The 12,855-nt window shown below is 36.7% G+C and overlaps 1 protein-coding gene across 1 annotated transcript in view; it reads right to left on the bottom strand.

Moving 5' to 3' along the window:
- WDR36 (WD repeat domain 36) overlaps window positions 1-12,855 on the bottom strand; it is a 32,784-nt gene that overhangs the window by 18,140 nt on the left and 1,789 nt on the right. The window contains exons 3-11 of the mRNA XM_040541151.1: window positions 10,704-10,804; window positions 10,215-10,332; window positions 9,156-9,288; window positions 7,507-7,561; window positions 6,534-6,666; window positions 4,739-4,914; window positions 4,049-4,169; window positions 1,674-1,739; window positions 621-704 (exon numbers count right to left, since the gene is read on the bottom strand). Coding sequence (XP_040397085.1) covers window positions 621-704; window positions 1,674-1,739; window positions 4,049-4,169; window positions 4,739-4,914; window positions 6,534-6,666; window positions 7,507-7,561; window positions 9,156-9,288; window positions 10,215-10,332; window positions 10,704-10,804 — 987 coding nt within the window. The remainder of the gene's footprint in view (window positions 1-620; window positions 705-1,673; window positions 1,740-4,048; window positions 4,170-4,738; window positions 4,915-6,533; window positions 6,667-7,506; window positions 7,562-9,155; window positions 9,289-10,214; window positions 10,333-10,703; window positions 10,805-12,855) is intronic.

The following is a 12,855-nucleotide window of genomic DNA, read 5'->3' as shown; positions in this document are numbered from 1 at the left end:
CTACTATATTTAGTAAGAGGGCTACACAAAGCTGTAAATTCAAACCTCTCAAAACACAAAACACTGAACCATGGTTGGAAGGCAAAAGAATAGCTGCATTTAAGATAAAAACCTGAAATCTGAAGAGGAGGTGCTTCATTTGAAGAAATGAATTTTGATGAAGCAAAGATAACTGCAATTCTGCTTCAAAAGTTAGGTTCACTGAATCACAAATGAACTGAATAACTGAAATTTTACTTTGAAAACTGAGAGAAACTGGCAGATCAAAAAATCAGCTGCTACAACTAAGCATTCCTTAGCTGACAGATCTTCCTGCTGGTTCTCCAGCCTCAAGTACCACAAATGCCAGAAGATACTGGCTCTCATGTTGGAGATTTTCAAGCCAACAGCTAGTTGAACCTGAAGATGTTTGAAATGAAATGCTCTTTTTTGAATTAAGAATGGAATTTAGCAGGTAAAATGTCATTTTAAACTGTCATTCTATTGCTTATGAAGGGCCATAATCTCAGTAACTTCTTCTCAAAACAGCACAATCTTTCAATACACTTGTGTCTTTAAAAGGGTTAAATGATAAGATGAAGATGGGACAAGTTCTATCATATATCACAAGGACTACTTACCTGAAGCAAAGGCTGTAATTGGTGGAAGTGCCATTGTATCATGCTGAAGACCCTTCTTTTTTGATTTCTTTTTGTTAATTGAACCTTAAAATAAAAAAAGCAAGTGTCTCAATCTCATGATCTGAGCTCATTGGTTTAAAATAGATTATTTACTACATGTAAAGTTCCTATAAAACTTTGAAAATTTTGACTTACATTTACACAGCACTGACATTCTGTAGGGTCTGAAAAGCTAAGAAGATTAACAGAGTTCCTGTCAAAATTCATGTGATGCTGAGCTAATTGTTACCCTAATATATTCACAGACATACTACTCAACTCATTTATTCTGGGATGTTGTGCTGACATCCTCAGGCAGAGATCCACCATGACAGCTAAAGGTGTGGTCATACAGACATGACTATATAAAGCAATGTACAACAACCAGCCATTTGAATATTCAAAGACTCAGGAATTTTAATTTATGCCCAAAGGATATAACCAATCAATTAATCTATGTCTGTCTATTTAAATATGTATAAAATCATATACAAAAATTTAAAAATAAGAATTATCTCAGTCTGTCTGAGCCTCACCCTACAGGAACAATGAAAATATCCCTTAAACATGGCAGTGTGTAGATGATGTTTTTTTTAAATGACACTCTACAATAAATCAAAGAAACTGAAGCCGAGAAATCTGAATGAACTGTATTAATTTAGCCTATTAAAATATGAATATGAATGGGGGGGGGTAAAGGAGTTAAAATGAAACACGACAAATGTCACTTAACGATTTATATATTTTTAATGCAAAAATCATGCCCAATGTTTCCCACAGTGCAATGATACTCCTTGTAGGCTACATAAATTACTTTTCCAAGTATTTAACCGGCCAAACACTTCTGAGAGTTTTATTTATACATCAGGAGGACTGAGTTTGAAGAGCAGATGAGGTGAATAATTTTCATATAACAGTTAAAGTGAAAACAAGACCCATCTAACACTGTCACACCTGTTTACATAAATACTTTTGCAGTTTTTTCATCATTGGTACTTTCACTGAAATACTTACCACGTCCTAAACTTTTATTGAATCTTTCATGCACTGTTGAAAAAGACTGCAACGTTCCATCTTGACCTGACAAAACATTAGCAGAAATCACCAAAGGGTGAAAACGAACCAACTTTCTATTTACTCATAAACTATCTGAACAAGAAAAGCAGAAGATATACTCTCAGAAATCTCAGAACACCATAATAATTTAATAAAAATTCTTATCTAAGAAAAAATACAGGTAAATTCTAAGTACTGGAATTAATGAAGCCCAGTTTTTCTATGACCTATATTCCAATTCCTACTACTTTACACATGCAGAAAATGACCGATTTATTTTTTTTAATTATCTTCTCCATGTTCAATTACTCTGTGTCCCCTACTTTCTCCACCACAATATCTAGCTGTTCCCAGCTTCTTATCGTTACTACTGTATATATACTATGACCTTCAAGTAACTTCACAGTATCTCCCTAACTTTCCCATAACTATACACTGCTCTCACCAACTACAATATTCTTTTCTTTTTCTCTCTCTACCTAAGACATGCCATGGCTGGCTAAGAACTACACCGAAGTTAACCAAACACAAATGGTAAAGGCTGAGTTCTCCATCTCTCCTGCAAACCAGGACACTAACGGGGCTTCCCCCCTCTATCTAGTGTCCACTGTTCACAGTACTTAGAGGATTTTAATTTAACAGAGGGACAGAAGACTCAAATTTGAAACTGTCAAGCAGATCCAAACACTGTTTGGATCTGACAAGACAGAATCAGAAACTAACAGAAAATGTGATTGTACAACACATGTAAAATCAAAGGCACTATATTTAAAGGTCAGAGGAATCACAGAACATAATTATCAGGAAAAGAAGTAAGGAAACAAAATTATTCAAAGTGAACTTAAAGAATCTGAAAGACATTGGAACACAGAACTCAAGCACCTTTACTTGTATATTGTGGAAGGAGTAACAAAGAGCCTCTATAAGGCTGAAAAATTCAGAGGCAGTACACTGTAAAGAAAAAAGATTCTTTTGCATAGGAGCCAGGACAAACATACTGGGAACTGGGAACAACATTAAGCAGGATGAAGCCACGGACATTAGTGATTTTTTATTGTTTATTTGTAGGGATGCCTGTCTAGAGAAAACAGTAGCACCTGAAAGGCACTGCAATCTCATTTTTGTTGCATGAAGTTTTATCACTGGTTCAGAAAGGAATGTAGAGAGTCAGTCCCTTTACACTGCAGAAAAATCAGATCTCAAAGTTTGAGACCTCAGAACTTGCCTGTGTGTTCACTGCATATTTTTCAGTACAGTTAACAAAGCAGCGAACTACAATAACTTGAGGATTTGTTAAGCAATGCAATTGTTACAGTGGCTAGTCCGGACTGAGCTGAACTACAGTCAGGTAACTGGCTACTCGAGTCCAACTTACGTAGTTGGACAACCAGCAAGAGATTTTAGCACAGAATGGTTGAGGTTGGAAGGAACCTCCAGAAGTCACCTTGTCCACCCACCCTGCTCAAGCAGGGCCACCTAGAGCAGGCTGCCTAAGACCACGTCCAGGTGGCTTCTAAAGATCTCCAAGGGAGACCCCACAACATTTCTGGGCAACCTGTTCCAGTGCTCAGTCACCCATACAGTAAAGAAGTCCTTCCTGATGTTTAGATGGAAGCTCCTGTGCTCCAGTTTGAGCCCCCTTCTCCTTTCTTGGAGAAACAGTCCCAGTTGCGCCAGCCTCTCCTCACAGAAGAGGTGCTCCTGTCCTTGAATCATCTTTGTGGCTCTATGTTGGACTTTTTGAGGATGTTGATGTCCCTCTTATACAGTGTGGGCCAGAGGTGGTATACCAGTGTATTGCTGGGCCATATTAATGTAACATTCATCAAAATGTAATGTTTTCAAGTGTTGCTCATGCAGACAATTTAATTATTGCAGAGCGATTAAAGATTAACTGAAGTCTCTCTCATTCCATTTTTGAAGTGCTCTGGGCCACAAAACATCCTGAACTAGACCATTAAAGAAATTAAGGACTACTAATTGATTCTAAATATGTTAGTTTCTAAGGAAGGGTAGTCACAAACTTTTTACATTAATATCTTGGTACCAAGTGACCTTGGCAAGATATAATCCAGATACAACTAAACTGTAACAAATTACAAAGAAGTCATAAACCACAACACTTGCTCAAACTTCGGAAAAGTGGAGTGGCTCCTGTAAGTTATAAAATGCATTGTTTCCTATGTTTTTCCTCTGTTATAGTTTCATGTGTTTCATAACTAAGTTTTATCCATAATATCTGTTACAGTTATTTGTTTTATTGATATAAGCTCAGGATGTTTTCCTTATAACAACAGGAAGTCAGACTGAAGAATAAGAATGAGAATTCATACCTGCACTGAGAATTTGCTCTCCGTTTTGTCCATGGTATCTGATTTTTGTTGGTGGTGCACTATGTCCCATTCGACTTCTCAATACACGACCTGTGCCACCAGGTCCATCAAAAATCCACACCTGCCTCCCCGAGAAAAGCAGAAAAATGAAGGTGCTGAACATTGCAGTGACAACAACTAAAATTCTTGGCGGTGGAACAGGGTAAACTGGAAGCTGGTACAGCAAACCTCACATACTGGCTTTCACATTTGACACTAAAACTCTGGAGGTTTACAACACAGCAGCAAATTGCTCTCCACTGTTCATTATGCCCCTCCACCAGATCAAAGAATGCAAAACACAAGGGACATTTATCAACTACAACAGTTCAAAACACAGAATATTACATAAAAACTGAAACAGATCAAGGCTTAAGTTAGTAACCGTGGTTTGGGATGTGTGGATCCAAAGCTTTATTCTTCAAGGTTACCACGAAGCAATTGTGGAAGCTAGATCATGGCAGCAAAACCTTAAGCTGCTCCACTAACAAATCGGCTGAGAGCCAGCAATTTCAGTAATTTGAGTTTCATTATATTTGTTTCGTTTGTAAACTGCTACTTTAAACTAGAGTATACATTATCACTTCAGAGGATTGTAGGAGAAAAAAAAACAACACATAACAGCAAAGAGCAGTAGCTATTATAACTTACCCTTATAGCATTATCAGCACCATTAGTAATAAGAAGTGGCTCTCCAGGGACAAATGACATACCAGCTATCGCTGTGGAATGGGCATTTCGCATTTGACTAATAAGTTTCTTCTCTTCTAGATCCCACAAAGCAATGTGTCCAACAGGGCTACCAGCTGCCATTACTGGGTGTCCATCTGCTCAAACAAAATTTAAGAGGTTTGCTTCTTGACTTTCAGTTCATCAGCTCCTTACCAACTTTGTACATCTTAAAACTGATGCAAAAAAAAAAAAGATCAAAACCAAAGGAGAAAAAATCATTATCAAGATATGGCGTTTTTATATGAAATATCCTAATATTTCAAACTGAAACTACACAAAGGTGACTTATAATTTGATGATTATAGAACCAAATATACCTACGTTCAACAACCAAGGCTGGAAAGCCCACAGGACCTTGACCTGCAACATTTTTTAAGACATTACTTTCTATCTCAGGTTTTTCCCCAAACTTGTAAGCCTTCACACTTCAGGACGTGAAAGCCATTGTATTATCGCTCTAGAAGTTGACAGTGTATATATTTAAATCCTGTTAATTTTTTGCTCAACAACTTGCAAAAATAAATTCTCTAAGCTGATTACACCTTTATTCGATCACACTAAGTAATAATTAAAATTCTAATTTCAAGGAATTTCTAATTTTTGTTCTACTTCATGTGTCCCGTCTAATATTAAGGAAACAAATACATCACACTAACTTCTAAAAATATATGACAAATACTCTAGTAAGTATGTTTAACTCTCATCGTGTCAAGATAAAAAAAAATCTGCTGTATCCTGCATAACTGGAAACTAACCTTTTAGCTCTAATAAAATAAAAGCACGGCTTCAAATTACAATTGCACACTTCATGGACAGCCAAAACAGGCCTAGATTTTTCTTCTGTGGTATAGAAATTTCTTCACCAGTATGGGAATTTGCCAAGTTCATTTTCATTTAAATGAAGAACTCAAATACTGAAATAAGTATATGAACTCAAAGAACCAGGTTATACTTACATTACATCCTAACCATAAAGACAGGAAGAGAGACAGATTAGAGAGATATTGGAGAGACTCTGAAGCTGCATGTTCAAGCGGGCAAGTGAAGTTATTTAACATTATTAACATTAAGTTAAATGGCTGAAACAAAAATGATCTCTATACTTCGATCAAGTCTCTCCAGGAGCATCCCTCATCAACAGTCTTTGCATCAATGTACATGCTGTTAAGATTTGCATGTTTCTCTATTCATATGACAGACTAGATTCAGTATCACAGCCCTGTATGCAAGATCGGTGCTACAGTAACTAGTTTAAGTATTTAGTATGAGTTCACTGGGGACACACACAAAAAAGTGAATATAGTGTTCCCCTGAAACAGCCATTCAGTAGTCACCCAAGTATTAACATTCTAACTTGTCTTCACTGGGAGGACGCTAGAGAATTAAGTTTGGATAGGAACTTAGCGTACTGATTACTCTGCAGTAACTCCAATACTTGTGTACTGTGTTAGCTCTTGGCACGTAAATAACTGGCTTATTTTTCTTTAAAGAAAAGTATTGTATGCCACATCTCCTGTGCACTGAGTTAGTACATGGGAAAGTGCTATGAAATAAGCCTAATCTCCCTTACTTTTTGATAACTTTTCTAGATTACCCACAGCCTTTGAAAACTGAAACTCTCATCCCAAACTTTGGTTCACAAATGCTTTTTCAAAACATTTTCCCAACTTCCATTTAGTTTTAGTGATTTTATATGTATTTTCAAAAGACTTACCTGTACGAAAAGATATTGCTGTGATGGGGCCCCAGTCTTGTTGAAATTTCATAAGAGTTTCATCAAACTTAATATTATGTACAATGATATGACCAGATACAAGACCAACTGCAACAACATCCACAGCTGGGGCCTGCAGGAAACATTGAAACAACCGAAAGTGAAAAAAAGCTTGCCACTACCATATTAATACCAGTACATACAAAACACTGCATCTAAGAACAAATAGTGCAGAAACAAAAAGGCATCTCATGAGATCCTCTATCTACATTACCATAACCCAAATTGAGCATATAGTAAATCTAAACCAAAAAAAGAGCTGCAAGATTTTGCACCTACTCTTCACAGAATAGAACAATTCAATTTCCGTAAGCTAGAACTCTTTGGAAAAACACTGCAAGTTTTCTGTATTTCTGGTAGACCATTATGCAGCCTGTCACATGCACGTATTTAAAAGTTTTACACAAAAGTTTGAGAACTAAAGATCATTTTCAAAGCTGTTACCAATACTTTAACCACTACCAGTAAGTTTTAATTATTTTTTATAGCTAGAAAAAATGAAACTACAAAATCTTCTACTGACTCAGCAAAACTCGCATTTTATTAACCTCTGAGGTAAAAAAAAAAAAATGTAAACAGCAAGAAACTGCCAGCATCACAAAAGTCACATGATACACCTACATCTTGCAAACAATTAGTTTCTGTGAATTAGTTATGTAATTAATTGAATAAAGACTGCAGAAGTAATGAGCACAAAATGGCTAAGATGCTAAACATGGAAGAACTGGGACTAGAGGAAGGTATGCAATTAGCCTTCAAGTCTACCTCTTTTCATCTAATATGTTCAAGAAGGTTTTTGGTTTGACTTGAGTGAAGACAAGTCATTTTTACTGCTGCAATTTTAAATTACAGTGTTTTGTTTGCTATACTTCACCAGTTATATAAGAAAATAAGATTAAAAAAACATACTAACTTGTTCAAGAGTTGTGACCCCTAAGCCCCATCCTGGAAATGAATACAAGAGTTTGCTGGAAAACAAAAGAAACCAATTATAACTTTTCAGGATTTTCCACATCAAAATTGGTGTTTTACATGCATTTACACAGAAAAGCATGTCCCTACACACCTTTTAAGAGGAAAAACATGATACTGATAAATAAGGTTCAGAATAAAACTTACAGTAAATTTTTATTTGAAAAAGTTAGCGTTGCGCTTTAATACTTCGAAGGTGACACAATCACATAATATGGTAGAGAAGACAACCCATTCTACGTCAGTTGCTCCCTATGCGTTTCTGCTTTAAATACGCCTCTTCAGAATTCCTATCATCATCATAGGAAGCCAGTCTTCTTCCAGAGTAACTCCCTTACACGAAGACACTTCCTCGTACTACAAGTACACCCATCTTGTTTCTTTCAAGAACATAAATGGCAAAAACATCAAGCCAAATTAGTCACGCAGTACTTATTAAGGGTGAAATTATAAACACATAATTGAAAAATTATTCTATCACCACAGATATTGATTATCATTCTTAAAAGACGGCTAGCAGCCTTCTACTCCCATCCCTCACTTTCTTCTCTTGACAGAGATTATCAGTATTTCTCCTCAGTTCAACAAATTAGTTTTTATCTAATTGTGCCAACACCTATCCACAAAATATTTTTTTTTTTGTTTTAGGGAACAAACAACAGAAAACAGAAATTGCTTAACTTATCCATGTTGCCAAAAGAGCAGTAACATGTCTATAAATTCTCATACAGTTAAGGAAGAAATTAAGGCATCTAAATAAGACCTTTAACATCTAGGATATATTGCATCCTGGACGCTGTGATGTGCATTAAAGAGACTCAAAAGTAGTACAAATGCAGACACTTGCTTTTCTGTACTTTTTAGGTTATTTCTACTTCCTGATTTATATAGCACATACTGTGTTTCCAAAACATTTGAATATGAAGCAAAAAGTTAGCTGTACTTTCACTGAAAGTATATGGTACTTCCACAAATAAAACACTGAACTATGCAATTTAACACTTATTTGCAGTATGTACATTAATACATGGGAACAGTGAACCTCCCTCTAACTTTAATGAGTCAGAAAGCAGTTGATCACAGTAAGCATGAAATACTGTCATTATGGACAGTGCTCTACTGGGATACACTCAAGAGACAACTACATGTCTACACACCTCTTTCTTAAGTCTAAGTATCAAACACTACCTCCACACCACCTGCCAGCAGTTCCTTGGACCAGCACCAACCAGAAAAATTACGCTTGGAAAAGTTGAGGCAGGAGGCCTGAACATGCTTTTACTATCATTTTAATTATTTTCATGGGAAAGCTATGTGATTCCAAGAAACTAAAAAAAAGTAACTTGATAAAAAGAATTCTTGAACAATCCCTGACATTCTGCAGAGACAGTAAACAACATGTAATTTGAACAACATCAGCATGCAGGGAACAGCAACATTCTTTATTCCTGGAGGCAGACCAAGTGATAACTTATGCCAAAGTGATCAGTAAAATATTCCATGTTCAAACGCTGCCATAGCTAAAAATATTAGTTGAGTATACGAAACTACTTGGAGCATGAAGTATACCTAAGATAATAAGAATCTTACTTGGATCTTATATTCCACAGCTGCAAGCCCCCTTGCTCACTCCCAAGGAGAATTTTATTCAAATAGGTGCTTGGATGCAAAATTGCAGAAACTGCAAAAGTAGCTTTATCAAAAACCACTTGAAGATACTCCTCTGCAGGAAAAAAAAAAAAAAAAAAAAAAGGCAAGAAACAATGTTAGCATGGCTACCCCTGAAAATTGGCAGTCTAGTTATCCCTTGGCAAATGTAGAAGGCCCAAGAACATTTATTCTGCACAAATCCCGTAATTGGTGTTTCTTCCATTAAAGGATTAGTTAATCTGTAACAGGACAGGCTAAACTTGTTTACTTTATAACATCTGTTTGCTTGAAGGGATGTTTTTTTTTTTCCCTATGAGCCTACCTAGCACAACAATGCTGGCAGAGCTGTAGTGATTTGTATCTTTCTGAAGGATTCAGGCTCCTGCCTGAGCAAAACACCTCACTTCATTAGCATACCTTTAGTTTGTTATAGCAACTTCAAATCACTATAGTCTGTTTGCAGACACTTGGAGAGCTAGCATGCAGGGAATGACATTGGCTAACATCAGTCTGAGAATACTTTCTAAAGAAAAAAAACCTCAGGCTACTGAAACAGGATTCCATAAGGCACTATTCACTGGCACAAGAAGACGCTGACACAATCACAAGATTATTAGCGAGAAGTTACTCTTACACAGACTGATAAACATCAAGGAATTATAGGATTTAGGAGATGCTGCCAGAGCTGCTGTATCACAGTCTTTCCCCCAAAGAATGGAACATTAATATGCGATTTCTCTACAAGCAGATTTCTTTACACCTACATCATGGAATATTAGAGTATCTACACGTGGTGCAGAATCAATTCATGACAAATTATTGCTGGATTATGACCTCAAATTACTGTTTTGGTAAAACCATTATATAAGGATTTCTTTTTTTCAAAGAATAAAAAACTTCCTAACATGTGTGTTTAAAATACTTCTTAAAAATGACTGAAATGTTAAACAAACAGTGCTGTTCTATAGAACAGTAACAATAATAAAAAGTGTCTCTCACCTTCTGACTGTATGTCCCAAACAATAAGAACATTAGCGACATCCACAGAGATGACATGATCACCAAAAGGCTGCAGAAGGTGTACTCTTGCCTTGTGACCTTCATAGGTATGAACTACCTGTAATTTCAAAGTAGAAAAGTTTTCAATATAAACTGGGTAGCATAGCACGTTAACATAATACTTTAAATTATTTAGTTTAATCATCTATACATGAATTAACAACGAATTGATTTTTAAGTACTTATTTAACTACTACAATTAATACATAAAAGATGGGTCAGACATCACCGAATCTGTTCTTATACCCTCCTGTTTTATGCTGTTATTGTTATGCTGCACCTTCTACAGAAGGCGCAATAAAACAGCTTTTCTAGAATTGAAGGTAATTAACAGCTACAGAAATACAAGTCTGTAGAAAACCAACTATCTAGAAAACAAACACTACACAACTGTTTTGTAGTACTAATTAACAAGTAAACTGATAAAACCTCTTTGTTCCTGGCAACAGCATGGAAAACATCACCGTATGAAGCAAATATCAACATTCGGTCCGCTGCCAAACAAGTAATGTCTTGAAGCAAAGCATTGCCTGTTAATCAAACAGAAAAGTTCAACAGGTTTCATATTCATAACAAAAGATAAAGTCTGACTACGTGTTTGTTTAGCGTGGTGACATACCAATAAAACCGTTCTTTTGTATGCACTTCTATAAGAACACATTAATTTCAGATGACTGCAAGTACCACCGTGAATATCACAGTTGGTAACAACAGGATAAGTGCTACATTGATAAATCACAATGTGGTTCTTTGAAAAAACAGTAATTCGTCAATTACTGAATTATCACTAAGTAAAGTCACATGTTAGCTTCTTGAAGGCTTACAAAATAACACTTCCACAGATTGTCAGAGCCCACAGCCTACTGGACTGTAAACAGATTACAAACCAAAAGCTCAGAAATAGCAATGTCTATTAGTTTAAGTCTTTCTGCAAACCTGCTGGTTTACAGAAGCTAGTGACCCACTCCTGCACCTGTTTCTTCTAATCACAGCTAAAGAAACAGACAATTTACTGCTTTAAGAATGTATCTCACTTCCGACCTACTGACTGGTTCTGGAGTAGTATCTAGGATCGTGATCAACTACTTTACAAGCTCAAATGAAAAAAAAAAAAAGCTTAAGCTCCAAATACCACTGAGAGGAAGCTGTTGTGGTTCTACTTCTAGAAACCTGAAAAAAATACTCTAGAGAAAAATATTATTAAGTCTAGTGAAACAAACAAACAAGGATCACAAACCACAGTACTTCACAAATCTAAAGAGAAACACCAGATGAAAAAATCAGTCACCAGAGGAGTATGCCTATGATGCAAGCATATTATATGATCACCTAGCATTCCTTCTGCCAATGTTGCTTTGTACTATGAACTATCATCAGACACAAAGAATCTTGTACTTAGCTGTACAGCTTACAGAACTTTCAAGGGAAGTATTAAGAAAATAAACAAGGTTGCACTCAATAAGAGGTTTCATTTGTTTGAACAACACTAGACATCTTCCCATAACACCTGCAAAGTGACTTAGGCATGTAATCAGTTTACAGAAATCTGGTACTCCACACAGGCTGTGAGCTAGGCTGCTTATACCAACACAGTTTTAGACACCCTCACAAAAAAGTTCAGAGCACCAACCACAAAACATCAAAAAACCAACACCACCACACAGGGATGCACATAATTTATTTTCTCAATCGCAATTCTGCATTTTAATATTTCTGGATTTGCATTTTAATATCAGTCTCAGAAAAAGCTTAAATGACTGTTAGAAAGCACAGCCCACTGAAAAAGATTTCACAGGCTATGCAATTGAAAAACAGAAGTTACATTTATTTGCTTATAGCTGCAAGTATTCACTGCTTCCAACTCTAGTCGCAGCTTTGTGATGGGCAGTTCTCCAAATTATGGGGTCAGCTGTTACTGAAAAATATTTTGCTTTATGAAATTTGTGTGAGAACTTTGTGGTCTACAGCATTCACGTCACTGAATCATCTAACTGTTGGCTGGTGGAAGTCATCTAGTTCATCCTCCCGCTCAGTTCTTCCCAAAGCTGGACTATCACCACTACTAGCTCAGGCTAACTGCACCTATGACCGGCTGAGTGTTGAAAACTTCTGGGGAAGGAAACCTCTCGATATTGACGCTGTACTACAGTTTTGTTTTAGTCAGAGATGTTTTTCCTAACCACCAGTCTGACCCTTTGAAGCAATTTGTGGCTATTGCCCCTTCTTACACTGTCTACTACCACCCACCACAAATCCAGCTCTGACATCTTTGTAACTACCTTTCAGGTAATAGAGTAGTCCTTGGTCACCTTGCATTTTACCCCTCACCAGACAAAGCAGGTCTATTTACTTCAATGCCCTTTCTTAGGCCATGTTCCTCAACATCCCTCCTGAAGAAAAAGGGAGAGCTGTGGGAGGGAAACACATGAGCTGGGTGTCGCAGTCCAGGTGTGGTCTCACCAGCGCCAAGTACAGGGCAAGAGCTGCTTTCCCTGAGCTGCTGGCTGTCTTACTAGCGTAGCTCAGAACAGTATTTGTTTTACTCACAGTGACTCCATTGCTGGCCCACATTCAGCCCGGC

The sequence above is a fragment of the Cygnus olor genome, chromosome Z (genome assembly GCF_009769625.2).
Source record: "Cygnus olor isolate bCygOlo1 chromosome Z, bCygOlo1.pri.v2, whole genome shotgun sequence".
Classification (NCBI taxonomy): domain Eukaryota; kingdom Metazoa; phylum Chordata; class Aves; order Anseriformes; family Anatidae; genus Cygnus; species Cygnus olor.
This window is presented reverse-complemented; position numbering and strand designations above follow the sequence as displayed.